This window comes from Littorina saxatilis, linkage group LG2 (assembly GCF_037325665.1).
Source record: "Littorina saxatilis isolate snail1 linkage group LG2, US_GU_Lsax_2.0, whole genome shotgun sequence".
NCBI lineage: Eukaryota > Metazoa > Mollusca > Gastropoda > Littorinimorpha > Littorinidae > Littorina > Littorina saxatilis.
The window spans coordinates 811,740-837,592 of NC_090246.1; the positions used below are offsets into that span (position 1 = coordinate 811,740).

The following is a 25,853-nucleotide window of genomic DNA, read 5'->3' on the forward strand; positions in this document are numbered from 1 at the left end:
TTGCTACTCTTTATTGTTCTTGTGATGGAATTATATATGTATTACTTAGACTAGAGCAAGATTTGGTTTCTCTGTCCCACTGCCGCCTTGTGCCAAATTTTGCAAGAAATGTGTGGGAGCTCATGATATTTTATTTTTAGTTCTGATTTTAATGACACAGTGTCATACACATATGCCAAAAATATATTATCAACATTTGTTTCCTGTCGTGGCTTCAGACATGGTGATATGCTGTACATGACCCTGGAAGAGAGGGCCAACAGTGCCGCCAGCATGGGAGGTGAGGGGTCAGAGGCTGCGTCCTTCACCTTGCCACCACCCGCCACTGACCCCAGCAAGCCCTCAGCCAGCCCGTCGGGCGGCAGTCAGGTCATCACGACTGCCAACGGTGTGCAAGAGGATGAAGTGGACGTTCTGATGACCAAACAAGATGGCAAGATCTACAGAGACCGAAACGAACAGCTGTGAGTGAAAGAACCACCTTTGTTTTGGTTTTAAGACTTTTACGAAATCAGAAGGAATAGACTACAGTGGAAATGATGATGAAGTTTAAGACCTAAATAATATCTGAAAAAAATCAGGTTTTAAAAAGGAATCGAGTTTTACTCGTAAAATAGGGGTACATTTACAGATGTTATGAACAGAAAATCTCAAAATTCAAGCCCTTGAAAAGGGATGTCTCAAATTGAGGAGGGGTCTTAAAAGGGGGGTTCCACTGTATAAAGTCTTAAAAGGGGGGTTCCACTGTATAAAGTCTTAAAAGAGGGGTTCCACTGTATAAAGTCTTAAAAGGGGGTTCCACTGTATAAAGTCTTAAAAGGGAGGTTCCACTGTATAAAGTCTTAAAAGGAGAGTTCCACTGTATAAAGTCTTAAAAGGAGAGTTCCACTGTATAAAGTCTTAAAAGGGGGGTTCCACTGTATAAAGTCTTAAAAGGGGGTTCCACTGTATAAAGTCTTAAAAGGGGGGTTCCACTGTATAAAGTCTTCAATAAATGGAGATAGATTTACAAACTGAATAAACTGATGAAGGGACTACCTGATTAAACAAGGTTTAAAAAAAGGGTTCATAATGTTTATTTGTGTCTTGTATATTTACTAATTGCGATTTTTGCTGGTGTTAATTTGTGTGGTACTCTTTTGTCTCAGATGTCGCCATGGTCCCAAAGGAAAGTGCCTTCATTGTGTACCTCTGGAGGTGGGTATCACTTTGTAGGCCTTTTTTACATTTAGTCAAGTTTTGACTAAATGTTTTAACGTAGAGGGGGGAATCGAGACGAGGGTGTGGTGTATGTGTGTGTGTGTGTGTGCGTGTGTGTAGAGCGATTGAGAGTAAACTACTGGACCGATCTTTATGAAATTTGACATGAGAGTTCCTGGGTATGACATCCCCGGACGTTTTTTTCATTTTTTCGATAAATGTCTTTGATGACGTCATATCCGGCTTTTTTTAAAAGTTGAGGCGGCACTGTCACACCCTCATTTTTCAATCAAATTGATTGAAATTTTGGCCAAGCAATCTTCGACGAAGGCCGGGGTTTGGTATTGCATTTCAGCTTGGTGGCTTAAAAATTAATTAATGACTTTGGTCATTAAAAATCTGAAAATTGTAATAAAATTATTTTTTTATAAAACGATCCAAATTTACTTTCATCTTATTCTTCATCATTTTCTGATTCCAAAAACATATAAATATGTTATATTTGGATTAAAAACAAGGTCTGAAAATTAAACATATAAAAATTATTATCAAAATCAAATTTCCGAAATTGATTTAAAAACACTTTCATCTTATTCCTTGTTGGTTCCTGATTCCAAAAACATATAGATATGATATGTTTGGATTAAAAACACGCTCAGAAAGTTAAAACGAAGAGAGGTACAGAAAAGCGTGCTATCCTTCTCAGCGCAACTACTACCCCGCTCTTCTTGTCAATTTCACTGACTTTGTCACGAGCGGTGGACTGACGATTCTACGAGTATCAGGCATGGGAATTGTCCGCCGAACGGCGGATTTCCGCCGAATTTTTTTTTTGTTCCGCCGAAAAAGCAAAGGTGTCCGCCGAAATAATAAAGGGGGAAGGCACACAAAAAAAGCACCGGTTACTTTTGCCTTTGCGCAAAAGCCCGCGAAAACTTTCCGTACTTTGTTCACGCACTGCTCCATGTATACACCGATGGATCAGCAACTAACGCCGTGCTCAATGGAGGTGCTGGCATTCTGATACAGTTCCCTGGGGGACATACAGCTACATCCAGCGTTGCCACTGGCAAACACTGCACAAACTATAAAGCAGAAGCAGAAGCTCTCATGCAGGCCGCCTCCTCGGTTCAGGACTCCGCAGACCCTTGCTACCAAGTTGTCTTCCTCTCGGACACCCTTTCAGTCCTTCAGGCCCTAGAGAACGACAAACTCCCACAGCTGGCCAAAGCATTACAGCTGGTCAGACAAACCAGAAGAGTTGTCCTCCAGTGGATACCAGCACACTGTGGGATACCAGGAAATGAAAGGGCAGATGAGCTGGCGAAAGAAGGAGCCGTGGAAGACCAACCTGAAAACAGTGTCAGCTTTAGTGAGCAGAAGACAATCATCAAGGCATTGATGAGGCCAAGGACAAACAGAGATGACTACCACACAATGTCCAGAGAGCAGCAAGTCAACCTCATCAGGCTGCGTACTGGCCACAACAGGCTCAATGCTCACATGAACCGAAAGTTCAAGCTGGCGCCATCACCAACCTGTGCCTGCGGTCAAGAAGACCAAACAGCGGAACACATCTTACAGCGATGTCCCTTACTAGATGAGGAACGAAAAGAAGTGTGGCCGTCACCAATTCCATTGCAGACCAAACTATACGGCAGTCGACAGGAGTTGGAGAAAACGACAACATTTATCACCAGTGCTGGACTGATTGTGTAACCTCTGCGAACGCCAAGAAGAAGAAGTTCACGCACTGCTACCGCCCGCCTCAGTTATTTAAGTTTTATGTTTGAAAGTAAACGAGATTGCACAGATTGTGTTACAAGTTACATTTTCCTGTTTGTCTCAACAGATCAATTTTTTTACAAATTTAAACCATATAATACATGTATATATTTTTTTCTTCAAAAAAGCAAAAATTGGTACTAAAAACTCTGATTCTAAAAACAGAATTTAATGGCAAACTTGGAGCTCAGATGACACCAGATTGCACCATCTGGGTTCTTTGGAGAAAATATTTTCCGGGGGGGGGACATGCCCCCGGACCCCCCTAGTAAGGCTAGGCGCTTTGCGCCGTCGACTTGACGCTTCGCGTCTTCAGTTATAAATTTTCAGCCTTTTTTACAAATTTCAATTCCCATGCCTGGAGTATACGGTCTTGCTGAAAAATTGCATTGCGCTCAGTTTCATTCTGTGAGTTCGACAGCTTGACTAAATGTTGTATTTTCGCCTTACGCGACTTGTTTTTTACTTGCCTGAATAGAGGAATTGTGAAAATAACTCTGTCATGTCAGGGTTGTACGGGTTGTGAAAGAGTGAGGTCGTGAGTTGGAATCCCGGTCGCTGCCGCCTGGTGGGTTAAGAGTGGAGATTTTTCCGATCTCACAGGTCAACTTATGTGCAGACCTGCTAGTGACTTAACCCCCTTCGTGTGTACACGCAAGCACAAGACCAAGTGCGCACGGAAAAGATCCTGTAATCCATGTCAGAGTTCAGTGGGTTATAAAAACGCGAAAATACCCAGCATGCCTCCCCCGAAATCGGGCGTATGCTGCCCGAATGGCGGGGTAAAAACGGCAATACACGTACAAATCCACTCGTGCTAAAAACATGAGTGAACGTGGGAGTCTGAGTCCATGAACGAAGAAGAAGAAGAAAAAGAGTGAGTGCATTTGCACAGACAAACTTTACTCACTCTTTCAGAACCTATGCAAACCCAACAGAGTTATTTCTGAAAATCGTCTAATATGAGGTAGATTTGTTTAGTGTGTACCATTGTTTTGTGTTTCAGACACAGTGAGATTGGTGAACTGAATTTTATTCAAGCGGAGATGTTTTATCTGTTCACACAGGATCTAATAGGTAGAGCTGCCATCTATTACTGTTCTAACACATTTTCTTTTGTCGGTTTTGATAATTTTTCACAGCAAAAATATTAACGTGCTTGAAAATAGAATGCAGTTGAAACAGTAATCAGTCTCTTTCAAAAGCAGGCTAATGAGTAACAATCAGAATTTGTGTGTGTCATTGTGCTTATTTTTATTTTCAGCCATATGATGAACAATTCCTGAAGAGCTGTGATCCGCCTATCAAGTTCTTATCTTTTCATTCCTACATCAGAAAGCTCACAGGAGGTGTCGACAGGTAAGTGGATTTTTGGTCAACACAGTTTATGGCCTGCAGGGCAATACAGTACACAGACCTGGGAACCCATACGATTTCGACGTATTCTGTACGCATGATTGTCGAGAAAACGATCAGTACGGTCAGTGGGGAAAAAATACGACGAGAAATATTCCTAGACTACTTTTATTCACAAGCCCATCTTGAAGCCGATCCAGTATTTTGACACATGATTACAGTTTTTGTCAGTAAAAATTGAAAAAAGGATTTGTTTTAAATGTACACAAGAATTGAACGGTTCGTCGGAAAGTGCAGTGAGCCTGTCAAACAGTTGAAGTTGACGGATTTCTTTCATCCTGTGTGAATTCATAAACACTGCAATGGATTTTAAACACTGCAATGGATTTTAATCTTTTGTGTGGGGAATTAAAGTGTACAACAAAATAATGAACTGTAGCAGACGACAAAACTGCCGACTCTGACTGAACCGTGTACTTCGTCCGCCGCGCACTACAGAGGCTTTTTGACTCACATGCGAAGCAAAAGTGAGTCTATGTACTCACCCGAGTCGTCCGTCCGTCCGTCCGTCCCGGCGTCCGTCCGGAAAACTTTAACGTTGGATATTTCTTGGACACTATTAAGTCTATCAACACCTGATGTGGCCTGATGGTGTATGGTTACAAGATCTCAAAAAACATGTGCGGCAACTTGACCTCACTTCAAGTTCAAGGTCACAGGGGCCGTAATTGTTGTCTTAAAAACGACCATTTTTCACATTTTCGCATTTTTTTCTGAAGTTATCGAGAATGGCAACCTTAGCTATGTATGCTATACAGGGCAATGTAAGCCCTATCTTTGGACACCAGTTTGGTTGACCTTGCTTCAAGGTCAAGGTCGCAAGGGTCCTTTAAAGTTGGATTGTATACATATTTTGAAGTGACCTTGACCCTGAACTATGGAAGATAACTGTTTCAAACTTAAAAATTATGTGGGGCACATGTTATGCTTTCATCATGAGACACATTTGGTCACATATGATCAAGGTCAAGGTCACTTTGACCCTTATGAAATGTGACCAAAATAAGGTAGTGAACCACTAAAAGTGACCATATCTCATGGTAGAAAGAGCCAATAAGCACCATTGTACTTCCTATGTCTTGAATTAACAGCTTTGTGTTGCATGACCTTGGATGACCTTGACCTTGGGTCAAGGTCACATGTATTTTGGTAGGAAAAATGTGTAAAGCAGTTCTTAGTGTATGATGTCATTGCTAGGTTTAGTTATTTGACCTTGACCCTGAAGGTCAAGGTCATGTAAAGGTCAAGGTCAAGCATGTGAGTCGTATGGGCTTTGCCCTTCTTGTTTTTAGGGTATGGCACTGTTTTATCTTCTTTATCTTGCTTTTTTTTTAAAAAAGTGATCAGTTTGATCATTTTCGTTATCGCGAAAAAACGTTAACTCGAAAAAAAATATTGGTCCCTTTCATTTCGTGTAAAGCGATCTCGACTGTATAGGTAAACTTAATTAACGATGTGGCGGACGCGTGTGAAGCATGTTTCAGAATACTATAAGTGCAAAACAGGGGTTCCCAGGTCTGAGTACATTAGGCCTTAATTTTGTAGACAAAATTAAAACTCGGTCTCATTTTAGATGTCACAGTAAATATATCACATAGTCTCATACAGAGAGGTATGCTCACTCTAGCACTTTCATTACTACTTTCGATGAATGGGTTCAGTTTCTACACAATAAAATGTTGCTGTATACCTTGTTTTTAGTTTTTATGTGCGATAGCTCAGGTTGGTCGAGTTGATTTAAAATGGTCTCTGTGATACTAAATTCAGTAAAAGAAAAGGGCATGCAATGAAAAAGGCACATGAGTCGGTCTGGAGCAAAATTCATATTTCTTGTGGGCCTACAAATATGGAACTCATTTCAGTTGGTAACCAGGCAATTTCAGTTGGTAATTATTCAGTTAGCTGAAATAAAAATGTGTGTTCAGTTTGTTGCAATGTTATCCTTGGCACAAAGGGTCAAAAATCCAAAAAATAAGGCCTTATTTCTGGAAATAAGCCATTATTTTTGGAATTAAGCCCTTATTTCTAAAATAAGGCCTTATTTTCCATAATTAAATATTACAGCCATAAGGAAATAAGGGCATAATGAAATAAGGCCTTAATTCTGTTAAGGCCTTACTGAAATAAGGCCTTATTTCTGTTATGACCTTAAAAAAATAAGCCCTTAAAAAAATAAGCCCTTATTTTTCTGCGCATCCGGACATTGGAAAGCGCGCACAAACTCGGCTCTCGTTCAAAACATCCGTCATAACATCGAGCGGGCACAGCATGGCTTCACGCTTTCGTGAAACGGCTCTTTCCCTGGTTGATTTGCGGCACGGAGTTGCATTCAGGCCAGAAGATGACGATTTTCGACAGAGGTATGTGTCAGGCATGGGAATTGTCCGCCAAACGGCGGATTTCCGCCGAATTTTTTTTTTGTTCCGCCAAAAATGCAAAAGTGTGCGCCGAAAAAATAAAGGGGGGAGGCACACAAAAAAAGCACCGGTTACTTTGGCCATTGCGCAAAAGCCCGCGAAAACTTTCCGTACTTTTCACGCACTGCTACCGCCCGCCTCAGTTACTTGAACTTTTATGTTTGAAAGTAAACCAGATTGCACAAGTTACATTTTCCTGTTTGTCTCAACAGATCAATTTTGTAACAAATTTAAACCATATAATACATGTATATATATTTTTCTTCAAAAAAGCAAAAATTGGTACATTTTTGTACTAAAAACTCTGATTCTAAAAACACAATTTAATGGCAAACTTGGAGCTCAGATGACACCAGATTGCACCATCTGGGTTCTTTGGAGAAACATTTTTCCGAGGGGGCATGCCCCCAGACCCACCTCCCTAGTAAGGCGCCGTCGACTTGACACTTCGCGTCTTCAGTTATAAATTTTCAGCCTTTTTTTACAATTTTCAATTCCCATGCCTGATGTGTGTTGGCCTCTATTCAGCTTCATGATTGGTCCAATAAATAAGGTCTTATTTTTTTAAGCCCTTATTTTTTGTGCCCTTATTTTTATTAAGGCCTTACAGAAATAAGGCCTTATTTCTCCTAAGGCCTTATTTCTCCTAAGGCTTATTTTGTTAAGCCCATATTTTTTTAAGGCCTTAACACTATTGTGACTAGCACTGCCACGGCGTTTACGTCCTGCCTGCCCAAGCTTGCCACCAAGAAACTTCCCAAAAATCAGTAACTGTAAAGAAATCTGTCTAGCAAGCTTGAATTAAGTCCAATCACCACCAAATTTTGTGTACTAATTCAAAAATGGATGCCCAGTTCAGTCGTGCTATTTATAAGTTTGTCACGCGATTTGTTTTAGCAAAGGGGGGTGAAAGGGGGGTGAAAGGGGGATAATTTGTGTTTTTTAACGTTTTTTTGTGTGTGTTTTATTTTCTACTGCTTTTTTTAAAAGTTATTTTTTAACAGAAAGTATTATAAATAATGTTATAACCAAACAAGGTGTAAAACCTATGAATTAGCTGAAATATTGTTAACATTGTACACAGAAATAAGGAGACAGTACAAAGAAAAAAACAAGCAAATCACGCATTCACTCACAGCATCCTGACTCAAATGAAACAAAACTGTAGATCTAACACTCACCAAATGATGTCTAGGTAATCCATATTGAATATAAGTCACATTTTCACAACAAAGTACCAACTGTACACCTATGAACAATTCCAAAAGGATTTGAAGGCTCCAGCCATCCATTGTTATCAGTGCTGCCACGCCCCCATAGCTCCTGCACGATTCCGAGATACGTGTTCGTCTAGCAGTATCACCGCCAACCACGTGTAGTTTGCCGACTCGTACTAGCAACAACGGGACTGTTTCTTCCTCACTTTCACTGCTTGTATCGCTTTCGTGAGGCGAAAACGATACGTCCGAATCATGCTCTACGGGATCCTCTAGGTCCAACATCCGGAGAATCTCCTCCCGAGACAAGGCTCGCCTTTGATTCATTTTTTTTCCTCAAAAACGCACACAAATCAGGCGGATTTGCAAATGGCAGAAGGGGACGCCAAGTGTATCAAGGGAAACAACTCAATTTATTTGCAAGCTTCAAAAGCCGGGAAGCAATCACGAGTCGTGTACCCTCTATGGCTGGTACTGAAAAATGCGCGTCCCGTCCATGGGCGTGTTCCCGCAGTGGGGCACTGCGGTTATGAAATTAAAGGCCCCTCCTGTTTTTGGAACCGCAGGAGCTTTCTAGTTTGCTGTTAGGTAGATTTTTGGTTCCTCTTTCCTGTCATGCTCTCTTTTTCTTCATGAATTCTTTTCTTTTTTCTGCCTTCTTGCTCATTCACCTGTATTTTTTCCAAAAATCTCTTCTCTTGCCGCTTGTCTCGCGATTCATGTATAGTTTAATCTGTTAGTGTTCTGATGTAAGTCCAGCAGTAGATAGGTTAAGCCTATTTTAACATACTGGAAACTGGTAATCTTCCAGTAGGTATTAATTTAGTTTTACTAAAGCCTGCTGGGACACAAGTAATGGGTTAGTGCATTTGTAAACAGGAATCGCTTGACAAGTGGCCCCCTTCATCCCCCCCTTCCTCGTCCTGATATGGCTCTGCGTAGTCGGCTGGACGTTAAGCAACAAATAAACAAACAAACAAACAAACCATGGGCGTGTCAGCGCTGGTACTGATTTATCAGTGTCCCGTCGCGAAAGTGTTAAGGAAATAAGGCCTTGATTTGGAAATAAGGCCTTATTTGTTGGAAATAAGGGCTTATTTCCAGAAATAAGGCCTTATTTCCTTAAGGCCTTATTTTTTGGATTTTTGACCCTTTGTGCCAAGGATACAATGTCTACTTGGTAGTTATGAGTTTTTCACCCTGGCATATTTTTGTTGCGTGGTGTAATTTTTCTTTTCTGATTTGTGTTTTAGAGGAAAATTTGTGAACTTGGAGAACATTTCGTGCAAAATTAAACCAGGGTGTAAGGAGCATCCCCCGTGGCCAGGGGGTATATGTACCAAGTGTCAACCCAACGCTGTCACTCTCAACAGACAGGTGGGTGTTTATAGTCTGTACTTTACACAAAATGGAACATTCGGTGTGGGATTTTGGTTTAAACAATGTTTTATTTGCATTTTCTTGTCCATAAAATGTACACACATTTATAAATATGAAAACAAGCAACAAGCCTACGGTGTTAGTGTAGCTGAGAGTCAATTATTAGGGATGGAAAACAAGCAACCAGCCTACGGTGTTAGTGTAGCTGAGAGTCAATTATTAGGGATGGAAAACAAGCAACAAGTCTACGGTGTTAGTGTAGCTGAGAGTCAATTATTAGGGATGGAAAACAAGCAACAAGCCTACGGTGTTAGTGTAGCTGAGAGTCAATTATTAGGGATGAAAAACAAACAAGCCTACGGTGTTAGTGTAGCTGAGAGTCAATTATTAGGGATGGAAAACAAGCAACAAGTCTACGGTGTTAGTGTAGCTGAGAGTCAATTATTAGGGATGGAAAACAAGCAACAAGCCTACGGTGTTAGTGTAGCTGCGAGTCAATTATTAGGGATGAAAAACAAACAACAAGCCTACGGTGTTAGTGTAGCTGAGAGTCAGTTATTTGGGATGGAAAACAAACAAGCCTACGTTGTTAGTGTAGCTGAGAGTCAATTATTAGGGATGGAAAACAAACAAGCCTACGGTGTTAGTGTAGCTGAGAGTCAATTATTAGGGATGGAAAACAAACAAGCCTACGGTGTTAGTGTAGCTGAGAGTCAATTATTAGGGATGGAAAACAAGCAACCAGCCTACGGTGTTAGTGTAGCTGAGAGTCAATTATTAGGGATGGAAAACAAGCAACAAGTCTACGGTGTTAGTGTAGCTGAGAGTCAATTATTAGGGATGGAAAACAAACAAGCCTACGGTGTTAGTGTAGCTGAGAGTCAATTATTAGGGATGGAAAACAAGCAACCAGCCTACGGTGTTAGTGTAGCTGAGAGTCAATTATTAGGGATGGAAAACAAGCAACAAGTCTACGGTGTTAGTGTAGCTGAGAGTCAATTATTAGGGATGGAAAACAAGCAACAAGAAGAGTGAAAGTGTGTGTAGACAAGCAGGTATGATACAGCTAGAAAAGGAGGTGGAGCAATATGTTTATAATTTTGTCTTGCCGTGTCTGTTATGATGTGATGCATGTCACGCTATCATGCGCATGAATCGGTGATTCTTTGGTTTGTTTTGTGATCATATCATTTTCTCTGAATTGCTGTTCTTTACCTCCCCCGGAAGTGTTGCCTTTAAATGCTTTCTTCTCTTGTAGTGTGTTTTTGTTATACTGGAGTGGTGCAAAGAAAGTGCCCAACTGGATGAGACTCAAGCGCTGGGTGGGATTGGTTTGAAATCTCAAAACTTCTTCTTCTGCATTATTTAATGGGCTGAAACTACCACGTACACTTTTGATTTTGCACAACTGAGTTATTTTACGTGCATTAATGGTGGTGTTTTTTTCATACCATTTAGGAAGCCATACTCCGATTTCAGGAGGTGCGTGATTGGTATTTTTGTGTTTCTATAAACCACCAAACTTTTTTTAACTTGCAGACTTATCGCCACGTGGACTACATCATGTTTGAAAACCCCATGGTGGCTGACCGCTTCCTGAACTACTGGCGTCGGACTGGCAACCAGCGAATAGGCATCATGTACGGTCGCTACGAGCCACACAAAGATTTTCCCCTGGGCATTAAAGCCACTATAGCAGCCATCTATGAACCACCACAGGTATTGCTGTTGAAGATTATTGTTAGAGAAATTTGACTGAAGCATGAATATCTTGTATGTGATAGACACAACTGTAGGTTGTTGGAGATTGTTTTTGGAGGAATTTATACAAAGCGTTAACACCTTGAATGTGTGGGTGGTTTTTTTTGGTGTTATTTGTGCTTTTTTTTTACTCCATAATGCTTTCTTTGTTCCGTGTTCCAAAGGAACAAAAGATTCTCCTTGCATGGGTGCAAGCAACTATGCCTGAAGCCTCAATTTAGGCATTTTGCTCCATGTTGAGGCAGTTTTCAGACTGAATTTCTTTCTTTCTTCTCTCCATCTGTCTTTTTACAAATTATCATATAGTTTTCTTTTTGAACGCTTACTAACTTCTTCTTCTTCTTCTGCGTTCGTGGGCTGAAACTCCCACGTACACTCGTGTTTTTTGCACGAGTGGAATTTTACGTGTATGACCGTTTTTTACCCTGCCATTTAGGCAGCCATACGCTCGGAGGAAGCATGCTGGGTATTTTCGTGTTTCTATAACCCACCGAACTCTGACATGGATTACAGGATCTTTTCTCGTGCGCACTTGGTCTTGTGCTTGCGTGTACACACGGGGGTGTTCGGACACCGAGGAGAGTCTGCACACAAAGTTGACTCTGAGAAATAAATCTCTCGCCGAACGTGGGGACGAACTCACGCTGACAGCGGCCAACTGGATACAAATCCAGCGCGCTACCGACTGAGTTACATCCCCACCTGCTTACTAACAAATTCAGCAAGAGGTTTTAAATCCCATATGGGTCTTACTCTTAGCCCTTGAATATTCAAGGCTATACTTTTGTTTAATGTGAATAGTCAGGCTAACAGCAATACATTTATTTAGATGCGTTCATTTATTCCTCGGTTCATGTATGTTTTTTCTCCAGAGCAACGCCCCCAACAGAATAGAGTTGTTGCCAGACCCCAAGGAGAAGCAGGTGTCAGAGGTTGCTAAGCGACTGGGGCTGAGGCCTGTGGGATGGATCTTCACAGACCTCGTCGCTGAAGACCTCTCCAAAGGAACCGTCAAAAACTTCAGAGGAAACATAGTGAGTGCTGTTCTATAAAATACTACTGGTAGGTTGATCGGACTGAGCTTGGTCACCCATTTGCACAGTAAAAAAGACTAATTATGAACATCATTTTAACGTAATCTAGTTTCTTTGTTATAGACAGGGCTGCAAAACTTTGGAAATGTCTGAACTTTAACGTATTTTTTTCAAGAAACTAAACCTTAAAAATGTTTGAGACGAAGTAGAACTCAGCAAACAGGCAAAAACGTTGACGTTTTACATTGTACGTTTATTACATTGATATTATATCACTAAGGACAGTATGCACAACTTTCATCCAGAGGACTGTAATTGGATGAAACTACACAGTATTTTGGATAAAACTACAACAGTATTGATGTGTTGCTTGTTTCAGGATTCATATTTTCTGAGTGCAGAGGAGTGCATAATGTTGGATAGAACTACATAGTATTTTGGATAAAACTACAACAGTATTGTGGATAAGACTACAACAGTATTTTGGATAAAACTACAACAGTATTGTGGATAAGACTACAACAGTATTGGTGTGTTTCTTGTTTCAGGATTCACATTTTCTGAGTGCAGAGGAGTGCATAATGGCAGCAGACTTCCAGAATAAATACCCCAACCCATGCAAGTTGTCGCCAGAGGGACATTTTGGCTCCAAGTTCGTTACAGTCATCGCTACAGGTATGCTGATGCTGAACTGAGAGCTTGCAGGCTGGTCTCAACTCCTGGACTGAGGTGCACGAGGCAAAACTGGGTGCCACCCAATTGGGCGGTACGCAGGCGCGGGGTTGGATTGGTTGTAATTGAGATTTGTCATGTTTTCAAAAAATCAGACTCTGCGGCTTGTTAACCACCAAAGTTGGGTTGCACCCAGTTTTGCTTCGGCCGATCGCTACTTTTGTATTTGAAGAGTTGAAAGTCATACCTTGGGGGGAGAGTTAACTTGTCCCAAACGTGTTGTCAGGTTGTCAGGTTGTTGACCCAGCGCAAATGGTTCGGTCATGAATCAGATCGGACTGTCTTAATTTGGCCTTATATTGAGGTACATTAAATCTGTTCTCTAATAGGTTTTATCAGTATAATTAAGTATGGAGTTAATGAAAACTTGAACACTTTACTGCTTACTTCAAGAAAAGAATTCCCAAACTATTTTTCATCATCTTCAACACTTAGTTTTTGTGGGTGAGCCCTTTATGGAAGGGTTATGTCCCTTGCACAACTTGCGCGCGCGCACACACACACACACACATGCACGCGCGCACACACACACACACACACACACACACACACACACACACACACACACACACACACACACACACACACACACACACACACACACACACACACACACACACACACACACACACACCAACATGTGTGTGTGCAGTAACAGCACTTTTATGTGCTGCTTTCGTGTCAGCTTTTAGTGTGTGAAACTATTAGTAGGGAACGGTCTTCCCATACTAAAAACTGTGTAAGGCCAAAAAAAAAAAATGCTTTGGTTACGGTTTCATGGCCAAAAAAAATAGGGTAGGTAGGTCGATTAAACTTTTTTTGGGTTTTTTTGGGTTTTTTTTGTTGGTTGGTCCCTCTTGAAATGATAAAAATATTTGTGTATGCAGGATATTCGAGGTATTTTCATATTGGTGTATTCGTCCGCTTCACTGCCATCAGGAGTCAAACGAACACACTTGAAGTGAAGTGATTTGATGTGGAAACTTTCCAAGTTTTCGAGAGTCATGCCAAAGTCCAGTTCGAAAGAGTCTTCGGGCTCGGCACTTATTTTCGTCGACCCAACACATTTTATCCCGAACAGTTTGCCGTCCAAAGTTGGATGAAAATCATGAAAAATGTCCACCAAGGTTGCACTCTTCGAGTACCGACTTATCAGTCGTGTTTGTTCGATATGAACGCACTTTCCGAATACGATTGCAAATGCAGACGACATCTTTTTACGTTCGCGCAACGAACGAACGCACGAGACTGACTTCCCTTGGATATGGGAGTTGTAAAAAGCGGAGTGGTGTCCCTTGTCGGGCTTGTTGTTGTCTCCTCGCCGGCGATTGATGTTTTCTCTGTGCCGTGGTGTTGTCGTTTTCGGTGGGTTTGTGTGTGTGTGTGGGTTTTTTTTGTGTGTATGTATGTGTTTGGTTCATTTTATTATTAGCTTTAGGACCAAAAAAAAAGTTTAGGGTCGGCCCAAAAAGTTAGGGTCGGTCGGGAAACCGTAACCAAAGCATTTTTTTTTTTTTGGCCTAATGAGTATCTTTCTTCTTGTCGTTCGCTGTGTAATGAGTATGAATCTTTTCATGTTCATGCAGTAATGGCCCTAACCATCTTGCAAACTGGTATTTGCTATCAAATACGACTCCCCATTCTCACAGAAAATAATTCAATTTGGTACAGCAAGCAGCCAAAGCAAGATACAGCCGATAGTAATCACAACATATTTTTAAAAAGCCAAAATCTGTCAGGTGAACTGTGCACTTGTATGTCTGACCAATTTTCAGTTTTGTGTCGGACTGGTAATAGACGATTTTCATAAATAACTCTGTCAGGATTTTCAACAGTCTGGAAGAGTAACAGCCCCATTTACTCAGCCAAGCTTTTCAGAACGAGGCTGAGCATGTTCGCACGTTCCCGATCGGCATTATCTTGCAACCGGGACGAACAACTAACGCTGAAAATCCTGACAGTGACAGAGTTATTTCCAAAAATCGCCTAATACCAGAAGTTAACTACATGTAGTCCGAAAGAAAAATTTGAAAACTGGTCAGACATACAAATATATTTCTAATAAAAACGACCCCATGTAAGCAATGTGTGAGAAGTGTGCAATGTTATGTTTTGCTAACCTACAGGCGACAACAACAACCAGATCCACTTCGAGGGCTACCAGGTGTCCAACCAGTGCATGGCCCTGGTCAAAGACGACTGCCTCATACCCACCAAAGACGTCCCCGAGCTGGGATACGTCAAGGAGTCAAGCAACGAGCAGTACATCCCCGATGTATTCTACAAGGTAAGAGGCTCAAAAGTAATGCCATGTGGTGCCCAAAGAAAAAAAATCAATTTTTATGCGCAATGAAAATGAGCATTAAACTTGTCTTGTTTTGTCTTGTGAGCATTAAACTTGTCTTGTCTTGTCCTGTGAGCATTAAACTTGTCTTGTGAGCATTAAACTTGTCTTGTGAGCATTAGTCTTGTCTTGTCTTGCCTTGCCTTGCCATAGGATTAGGATATCTTATCTTATCTTATTTTGGAGTTAGTGAAAGAATTGTCAGCATAGAAGGTCTATTGGTTGTCGGTTTTGTAGTAGCTGTGGTGGTGGTTTAGTTGGGGATGCTGTAGGTATGTGAATGATGGGTGTGGATAGTGAGACTGCTCTGACATTCTTGAGGTCGGTGCTTGATGCCCTCACAGCATGTTGACATCTCATGAAACAATTTTATGGTATACAAAATGAACATAAGCACCCTCTCTTACATGAGTTTGTTGGAAGTACATTATTCGTGCCATTTGGGTAAGTTGAAAGCTTAAACATTCTGTATTTCGTCGGTGAAATCGTGCGACCTCGTAAGTGACTCTTGGCGCCAAGGTCTCACGATTTCACCGACGATTTGTTCCTATTTGTGTGGCATGCTGTCTGTGTTTGTTGCTATTATAATGTTTTCCTTCACTTCTAACACCCAATCGAAGAATTACCGTGCACACATATGAGGAGATGTTTCAGAAGTGTCCATTTAGTTCATATGATTTTGCAGGGCAAAGACAGTTATGGTAACGAGGTGACCCACCTGGCGCGGCCCTTACCTGTGGAATACCTCTTGGTGGACATGCCTGCAGCCTTCCCCTCAGACTTCGAGTACAGCTTCAAGTCAGGAGAAGGCAGGCAGACCTTCCCCGCAGAGAACAGAGAACACCTGGGAGAAACTCAGGTACGTTTGGTTGAAACAACATTTTGTTTGTATTCACACACATAAAATCATGGCAACATTTTTTTTTTTAAAGCAAAAGGTAAAACTTACAATAGTGGATGAACGTTGCTAGATTTTGCGATTTGGACTTATTGAAGGCATGATCTTGCTCTTGTTATACTTTGTTAAAGATGCCATTTTAGATTCAGTTTTAGTGTATGATTGCTAAGACTCTCAGCATGCAACAAGTACAAATGGGAGAGGAGATGGTTTGACGGATGAAGTTCAGGATGTACTGTTGTCAGACAAGAGAGCTTTAACCTTCAACGGATCACGCTTTGGATTACACAGTCCGGAGGATGTGGGTCGTTCGTAAAGAAGGATTCAACGTAAAAAGTATGGGTCGTATACGACCCACGCCGTCCGAATAGGGATAAACACCGTAAAATACCTTCTTTAATTCCATATGGGTCGTCCATGACCCACAACACCCGGACTGTGTAGTTCAAATGATGTCATTGTTTATTTGTTTGTTTACAAAGATAATCTTTTAAATGTTGGTCGATAGGAAGGTTCTGTGGTGTTTGAGGATTACAATCCAAAACTCACAATAGTTCGACACACAGAGATACAGACACTTGTGAGGCTCTGGGTTGTCCACGACCCAGGAAGCACGGTGAAGGTTAAATAACTTATCCCTTGTTGGCTTGCTGTCTCTGTGTGTGGTTATGATGATGTTTTTCTTCTGACTTTACTTCTAACTTCTAATCTCCAAATCACGGTCCAATTACTGTTCAATTTTGTGTAACGTGATTTTGTTGCAGGATTTCAATTCCTTGGTACAGTACATGGAGCAGTTTAGTCCCAACCAGTTTTTGGTAGCCATCTCAGATTTTCACCTGCTGGTCTTCCTCTCCACATCAGAAATCATACCTGTCAGGGTCAGTATTGTTTTTCACAAAAAGTACTTGTTGTTCTTGTAGTTGTTTGTTTGTTGATGATCCTGTTTTAATTCTTTATCTTTTATCTTTTTTAATTTTTTTTATCTTTTGCTTTCCAGAACCCACTGTCTGTTGTGCTCTGCTAAGAACTCTTTATCGTATGCTCTTCTAGTTGATTAAATGGTAAGAAGACCTTACTACAGAAGCTGGCAGTCAAGTGACATGTCATGCAGCCAGTGGCTCTCCTGGGGGGGGGAAGAGTGGCCACTAAGTTTGAGGGTTGCATTCCCCCGAAAGCGGCATATTGCTGCCAAAATGGCGGGGTAAAAAGCGGTCATGCACGTGATGGATTGTGGGAGTTTCAGCCCATGACCAAAGAAGAGGGTTGCTAGTTCTAGTTACCAGAGCAGCATCGTTTGCTACATGGCTTTAGCAGAAGGGGTTAGCGCTGTAAATAATGTCATGGTTTAGCTCTGTAAATAATGTCATGGTTTAGCTCTGTAAATAATGTCATGGTTTAGCTCTGTAAATAATGTCATGGTTTAGCTCTGTTTGTTGACTGTTTAAGGATAAAGATAGACGTAAACGGCACGTTCAAATTTGGGTCTGGTACTGGTAGTTCAGTTTTAGAAAAGAGCGCTGGACTTATTAACCTCTAGTTACAAGTTCGAATCCAGGCTGATACGGACATGAATCAACTTCATGTAATATTTAGAGACGATCTCCATGTCCCAACCCTGAGTCAACAAATATGGTAGTTTGAAAACCCTCAGTCATTGTGCAAGAAGTGCATGTTGCTGATTACACATAGACATGCACACACCTGAGTAGAGCAGCTCTTGTTGCTGCTAGCTTTCCACTGGGAGGAAGCGACCAGCAAGGGAATAAAGTAATTAAAATGAAATGAAAATTTAGGACAGGGTAAGATTAGGGGTAAGCCACTTGTTCAGCAAACTAGCTGTCTGAATCTGTCGTCTGTAAGCATTTTTTGTGTTTTGTTTTTGTGGGTGAGTGTTTTTGAAATGTCTGATGTGAATGATCTTCATACCAGGAGAAGCTGGGTTTGCTGTTGGATGCAGTGAAGAACCAGGATGAGGAGACGGCACATCAGTTCAAGAAGACGGAGGAATGGGCCACAGTGGAAGAGATGATGTCCGCACATGGTGAGTTATCACAGGTCACGTTCTTGGATGTGTCAGAAATTGATCAAATCCGGAAATAACTGTTGTTTTTTTATGGGTTGTAAAAGAATGAATACTCTTGCTTTTATTGAGGCAAGCTTTCTACACATGCTCCTTGTCCATGTGTTTCCCACACACCCCTCGCTAGTGACTGGCCTATAATGTCATGTGGGAAAGTTTGTCTCAATAGAAGCTAGACTATTAAATCTTTCATAACCCATACACATTTCCAAACATCTATTCGCATATTCTTTTTTTATGTTGGCGTAGAGGTGGGGTGTGTGTGAATTTTTTGTCAGTGTTCAGGCTTTCCTTGTTCACCAAAGACAAAATGCAAAAATACTTATGTGCACATGTGGTCTGCAAAGAAAAAAAATAGCAGCTCTTCAGAGATTTCAGCCCATATGTTATTGAAAATGAAATTCCCGGGAACAAGAAACATAATAAATAAGAAAAAATAATTGATCTCATGTACAGTGGAACCCCCCATTGTAAGACCCCCACTTTCAGACTCCCTCCCTTTTAAAACCCTGTTTTTCTCACATGTTCTCTTCATAATTTCTGTAAATTTACCCCAATTTTAGACTCCCTCTTTTTAAACAATTAAAGACCTGATTTTCGCAACTTTTTTTTTTTTAGTTCTTAAAGGAGGCTTCCACTGTAACTTTGACAGGCTAGAAAATATCACATCACTGATCTTGTTTTCAATTCTTTTCCACCAGCACCATCACCAACAGCGTCACGACAGGCCTACGTCGGTCCAGGGGCGGCACCGCTACCTCCAATTAGCGGCGGGGGAACGTCTGGCGCCATGTGGACGTGCAACCATTGTACCTTTCTTAACGAACCTGGCCTTGCTGCCTGTGAAATGTGCTCTTTACCACACAGCTCTGGTCCCTCTGCTTAATGTGGCGGTCGTTAATTGAGCCCGAAGTCGACTTCGCGAAGTCTTTTAACGAAATTCAGTGCTAAAGCGCCGTGCGGCCAGCTTCGTAAAGTATACTTTGCGTAGTCGTCTTCGCCCACTTAAGGACAGGGTTTAGGGTAGGAACACTGGTTTTGTCACTCTTGTTTTGTCATTTTAATTTCTTGATTAGTGGTAATAGCTTCTTCTTTTTTTTTTTTGTGATGCGAGAAACAGCTGTGAATGATTCAGGGTAGAAAGAGCTGGGTTTTTTCCCCAATCTGTATAGGCAAAATAGATGTTTCCGAAAACCACTCCATTACGTTTTTTGTACGCTTTAAAAGAGTTTCATTCCGTAAAATTAAAGTCATTGGCGGGTTTACATCTCGCTGTATCTTAATTATAAAAGGAATATAACTCTTCCACAGCACATAAAAATTCTGAGTTATTTTCAACATTGTCTTTTGAATCACACTATGTTTTACTGATAAAAGTATTAAAGAGGTCTCAGCTTTCTTTTTTACTAAAATTTTCAGTGCATTTCTATCCCCCCGCGGGTTAGGGGGAAGAATTTACCCGATGCTCCCCAGCATGTCGTAAGAGGCAATTAACGGATTCTGTTTCTCTTTTTACCCTTGTTAAGTCTTTCTTGTATAGAATATAGTCAATGTTTGTAAAGATTTTAGTCAAGCAGTATGTAAGAAATGTTAAGTCCTTTGAACTGGAAACTTGCATTCTCCCAGTAAGGTAATATATTGTACTACGTTGCAAGCCCCTGGGGCAAATTTTTGATTAGTGCTTTTGTGAACAAGAAACAATTAACAAGTGGCTCTCCCCCCTTTCCCCGTCGCGATATAACCTTCGTGGTTGAAAACGACGTTAAACACCAAATAAAGAAAGAAAGTGCATTTCTAACAGTCCCTAGTCGGCAGTGCCATGATTTGTAGACTATTGTATGCAGATAATTTATTGCAGCTTATGCTGGTTTTCTGTTATGCATTCTTCAGAAAAACAAACTCACTTAGTGCTACATGAATTATGAATGGTACTTTGAATTCTTCTTCTTCTTCGTCGTTCGCTTGTCTGTCATGTGAGCGTAGATGCGTTGTGCTGCCGTTACGCGCCTGACAAGTCAGGCCCAGCACATCCGACTTCAGCTTGTTTTTATATCAGAGTGTTCGCTCTCCTAGATTGATTGCTTTACCGGGCTGCTGAGTTCAATCTACCCGTTTTCTGGATGGCCGTCGCATCTTCCGCATCCATGCTGACGCCCTGAGCTGTCCAGTCTGCTGTTGTATTCGCCTTCGGTGCCAGGTTGTGGGCATATCTGTCCTGTTGCCACCTCTGCCGGATGTGTTCCCCTAGCAAGTTGGATGTGACATGGGGGTGACATGGGGGTTTCAGCTAATGGGTCCAACCCCCCAGGTTTGTCTTCAGAGTTTTCCTTCTCCTAGGAATGCTGCCTACCTTGGCTAACGAGTCGTTCCTACCCAGCGCTTGTGGAAGCAGCAGTAACATGGGGCATCCTCGTCCGCCCAGCCAGCCGTTGGGAGCAAGCTCCTCGTCCGCCTGTCTGGCCGTTGGGATGGGTGACTAGACGTCCTCTTCCGCCTTCGCTACCGTTGGGAGTTCACTCTCCTCTTCCGCCAGTTCCGCCGTTGGGATGTCTAGTCTTGGTATTTCACCCATACCTGGGGATTTGTTTCATGGGCACCAGGGCGTATCCACACATGGGTGGGCCTGCGTACCGCACGTACGGGGAAAATCTCCTCCGCGCCCTTGCATTTTAGCCTGGGAGCATAGGGCTCCCAGTTTCCACCCAACGCCACGTGGAGGCAATGCATAGGACTTGTTGGTGAGAGGCTAACCGGCAGAAGAGACCTACGCGGATGGCTGCTCTCTTTTCGACCGGTGCTGCATGCAGCTTTGGCTAGCCAGCGATGAAGGCTGAAAGCGGATGCGACACTTAAGCACATGTATGTCAACGCCAACACGCTTGAGACGCATCACACAACCATTTGTTGGGTGTACTTTGAATGACTCAGCTGTTGACTTTTGTAAAAAAATAAAAATAAAAAAAAAGGACTTGTCCAGATCACTCAGCACATTGAGCGGTAAAGTACCTATAGCTATGTGAATCATCAAACTAAGAATGGAAAAATCTAAAGGCTAGGACACAGCTTTAAAAAAGTTTTAAAAAACCAGAAAAACATGTACTTGATATGAAACTGAAATGCGGCGGTAAAGTACCTATAGCTATGTGAATCATCAAACAAAAAATGGAAAAATCTAAAGGCTAGGATACAGCTTTAAAAAAGTACACAAAAAAGAGAAAAACATGTTTTAGATATGAAACACAAATGCCACAAAGTTCAAAATTCCACTTATGGACATGTGTGCATGGTTTGTTCCGCACTGCAATATTTGACCATGCAGAGGAGAAACAGAAAGAAGGCACCCGTTTATGACAGGTGGAGTTGGTTGGGCATGAGTACAGTAAAACAAACATTAATATGGTCGCTCAGATGAGGGGGGTTGTAGTGGTTAAAATCTTAATTTGTATTAAAAACCATAACACATCTTGTATGCCAGTCACTTTAGGGCATGGTGGGTGGGTTCGAATGTTTCAGGTGTAATGTATGAGCTTTGTGTCAACACTTTCACTACCCCCCGCGGGTTAGGGGGAAGAATTTACCCGATGCTCCCCAGCATGTCGTAAGAGGCAACTAACGGATTTGTTTCTCCTTTTACCCTTGTTAAGTGTTTCTTGTATAGAATATGGTCAATTTTTGTAAAGATTTTAGTCAAGCATTGTGTTTAAGTCCTTTGTACTGGAAACTTGCATTCTCCCAGTAAGGACTAAGGTAATATATTGTACTACTGTACGGTGCAAGCCACTGGAGCAAATTTTTGATTTGTGCTTTTGTGAACAAGAAACAATTGACAAGTGGCTCTGTCCCATCTTCCCCCTTTCCCCGTCGCGATATAACCCTTCGTGGTTGAAAACGACGTTAAACACCAAATAAAGAAAGAAAGAACACTTTCACTGTTGCAAATGCGATGGTGATAATATTTATTTTCACTTTGTGAATATGCTGATGTTTTACTTTCTGAGTGGGTCTGAAGGCTGAAAGTAGTGTTGCTAAAGCTGTGTATCGAGTGTTCATTCCCACATGAGAACACAGACGCTGCTCTTGTCGTATGTGAAAGCCTGAACAGAGAACAGTGTGAATGCCAGCTGGCAGAGGCGTTTTTCATACATTGTTACTTCTGTTCACAAGTCTTTGCTGTCAAATGTCAGACTATTTGTATGTTGAATGACGGAGATTATTCAGAAAAAGCAGAATCCCTTGCTTGGAGAAAAAGGAGTGTGTGAATGAGAAATGAAATTTATTGTTACTGGAAGTATCTCGTTCCCCAAGTTTCTGCTCGTCTTTTCTTTTCTTTTTTTCTTATTTACATTTTTGTTTTTTGTTGTTGTTGGTAGCATTGTGATATTTTGATTGATGGTGTGGTTTGAATGCATTTGTTTAGGATAAGAATGAAAAAGAAATAGGTAACACAGTAAAGTTACTGGTACACTACAAGGCAGACGCTTCCTACATTTGACCTATGCTGAGTCGACAGCAAATCCTGTGTTTTCTCTCTTGTTCCCCCCTTTCTTTCTGTTTTTAGTGTATATAGTGCTACTTTTTACAGACCTGAGTCTGAACAGCAAATGCCCTAAATGACACCCCCCCCCCCCCCCCCCCCCCCCCCCCCCCCCCCCATTCTTGTGCCACAAAGTCAAATTCTTTTACTGGAATGATACTGTTTAGGAAGCTGCACAAACATATTGCTGTTGTCTTTACAGAGTACTTGAGTATTGATTTACAGAGGGGTAAAACAAAATTAAGCATGAAAAGTTGGTTACTTTTACCATAATGATACAGTTCAGGGAGCTATCCAAAGGTGTTCCTACATTTCTGTCATCTGATGTAGGCAGCATGTATCGGTCAGCTGCTAAGCACTTAGGATTTACTGTGAATGATGATGAACAAAAGACAACTCTGTTTGTGTCTGTATGTGCAGTCAAGCTAAGACCCCCCGCGGGTTTGGGGGAAGAATTTACCTGATGCTCCCCAGCATGTCGTAAGAGGCGACTAACGGATTCTGTTTCTCCTTTTACCCTTGTTAAGTGTTTCTTGTATAGAATATAGTCAATGTTTGTAAAGATTTTAGTCAAGCAGTATGTAAGAAATGTTCAGTCCTTTGTACTGGAAACTTGCATTCTCCCAGTAAGGTCATATATTGTACTACATTGCAAGCCCCTGGCGCAATTTTTGATTAGTGCTTTTGTGAACAAGAAACAATTAACAAGTGGCTCTATCCCATCCCCCCCTTTCCCCGTCGCGATATAACCTTGAACGGTTGAAAACGACGTTCCGTCGCGATATAACCTTCGTGGTTGAAAATGACGTTAAACACCAAATAAAGAAAGAAAGTAAAGCTAAGCAAAATTATTTAATTTGTTTTTTCTTTCATTTTTTGTTTGTTCTCTATTTTTTTCTTTCTTACCTGTTATCCTTTTTAGCTGCATTTGATAAAAAAAATTAACACAATATTAGTGTTTGTTTGTGATATTTTTCTTTCTTTCTTTTTCTTTTTTTCCTTGTTTTGTTTATGACATGTCAGCACTTGGCTGGGTACCGGTAACCAGTCCTGACACGTTCCCAGCTTCTATCAGAGCATTTGATTTAAATTAGTGAGTTATGTTTTGTCTTGGAAAAAGCAGATCAATTATCAGTTGCAGGAAGATGGGCGTTGATACTTGGTGCAACCATAAATGTATGTATGTTCTTTGAACATTGAGTTTATAAGAAGAATGACCTCAGCATCAAGAGTGATATACTTTTTTTTTCATTCACCTGATTTATTGCAATTTGCCCTTCGATATGTGTGAAATGTTTGCTTGTAAAAGATACTGATTATGTACAGTTGTAAATACTGTACCATTGGCTGACTGTACAATAGCATGTACAAATGTATGTATGTACTGAACTTAATTGACATGCTTGGATGACCCGCAGAAGTCTTATGGAAGAATAAAAGTCTTAAGAAATGCCAATTTGGCTTTTATGTCAAGTCAGTCTATTACGTTACATGAAGTTTGTGCACACATGCACGCACGCACACACACACACACCCACACGCACACAATAACAATCTCTCTCTCTCTCTCTCTCTCTCTCTCTCTCTCTCTCTCTCTCACACACACACATACACACTTTTTTTTACACCAGCAAGTTTCTCTCTCTCTCTCTGTCTCTCTTATTCTCTCACATACACACACACACACCATCTAGCTACAAGTACTGACACCAACGCAAAGTCAAAGGGGTCTATTCTGGATTTTAAAACGCAAGCTGTCTTACAGATGCCATAAATTCATTCACAACTAGCTTCATTTATAACACAATTCAAAGCAACAGCCAGTCGAACGCATCTATTGTAAACTCAAACCATGTGTGCCACAGGCACATGATACTGGCATCAGCTTTTGCTCTTTTAATTTACTGTCAGGATCTGCCTGTGATCTGCACCGTGTACTTGTACTAGTCTTCATGTACTTTTGCCGTAAGCAAGCAATCGATATACGCTACTTCAGCGATCAGATTTGGTTGTTTTTGTAAGAGTGGTATTTCTAGAAGACATGAATTATACATCTCACTAAAACAAAATTCACCTTGTCACGGCAAGGGGTCAAACTCTAGTATAGTATAGTAGTATTAGTTTTTAACGGATACGAAAAATCTGTCAAACGGCTATCAAAAACCGATAGTACTGACCGGCTGACGATTTCTTTCCTGTATTTTCACATAAAAAAAACCACCCAAAGGACCGGAATTGTCAGATCAACACAAACATTGCCCCTAATCTATGTTTTGGTCTTTGCTGTGTAGCCTATTTCATACAACCAGGGGGAGCTCCTTACATTGGAACGGCTGTGTGTTTGGAATCGTTGTTACAGCCGTATAAGCATAGAAATGACGAAGCTAGACTTTGGACGCTTGGGAGTTGCGTCCAGACTACTGTTATTTAACATTGATGTCAGTATCTGTCAATATGGAGCACTCGCATTCGAAGTACTCCTGACAACTCCTGTGTTATTTAATGACTATCCTGTATTCGTTCGTATTGATACGACAGAAAATGTCCCAAAGGGTTTCGTGAAGACAGAAGCTACAATTTGTCTGGCAGTTCAAGCTACTATCTCTCCCGTGTAAGCGACCATATCTGTCCAGCTGCAGATCTGTCCAGTCGAGTTTAGTATTGAATAAGAGAGTCCCACCACTAGGACGCATTTAATAATAATTATAATAACTAGTGGTACCCGTGCTACGCACTTTGTGTGCTGCGCATGCGATGTCATTTTGTTGGTTATGTGCTTGTGAAAATGTTGTTTGCACCCCTCCCCCCCCCCCCCCCCCCCGCACATTATCCCGCATATAATGAATTATATTCTCTTGGTGAAAAATAAAATGTTAACCCTTACACCGGTGCAATTCTGTAACACATGTTACATAGCCACTGGTGAATTAACAGAGAGAAAAATAACAAAAAACAGTCATATAGGTTTTCGCATCAATGGGAGGTAATCGGAACTGACCAAAAAGACTGCGCGACCGCACGCGACTATACAAACAAACAAAATAAAATACAG

At 41.3% G+C, this 25,853-nt stretch overlaps 1 protein-coding gene across 2 annotated transcripts in view; it reads left to right on the top strand.

Annotated features, from left to right (window-relative positions):
- LOC138957446 (nuclear protein localization protein 4 homolog) overlaps positions 1 to 24,257 on the top strand; it is a 30,958-nt gene extending 6,701 nt beyond the window's left edge. Inside the window, exons 4-16 of one of the 2 annotated variants that reach the window (XR_011453037.1) lie at positions 219 to 464; positions 1,149 to 1,197; positions 4,250 to 4,344; positions 9,289 to 9,412; positions 10,955 to 11,134; positions 12,049 to 12,210; positions 12,759 to 12,879; positions 15,063 to 15,229; positions 15,972 to 16,145; positions 16,949 to 17,065; positions 18,117 to 18,228; positions 18,969 to 19,897; positions 22,015 to 24,257. Coding sequence is in view for 1 of the 2 variants with exons in the window: in XM_070328574.1 (XP_070184675.1) it covers positions 219 to 464; positions 1,149 to 1,197; positions 4,250 to 4,344; positions 9,289 to 9,412; positions 10,955 to 11,134; positions 12,049 to 12,210; positions 12,759 to 12,879; positions 15,063 to 15,229; positions 15,972 to 16,145; positions 16,949 to 17,065; positions 18,117 to 18,228; positions 18,969 to 19,153 (1,732 nt within the window). In the remaining variant the exon portion in view is untranslated. Of the gene's footprint in view, positions 1 to 218; positions 465 to 1,148; positions 1,198 to 4,249; positions 4,345 to 9,288; positions 9,413 to 10,954; positions 11,135 to 12,048; positions 12,211 to 12,758; positions 12,880 to 15,062; positions 15,230 to 15,971; positions 16,146 to 16,948; positions 17,066 to 18,116; positions 18,229 to 18,968; positions 20,201 to 22,014 lie in introns of those variants that run through there. The other variant, XM_070328574.1, reaches the window with a different exon arrangement.
- Positions 24,258 to 25,853: the final 1,596 nt, after the last annotated feature.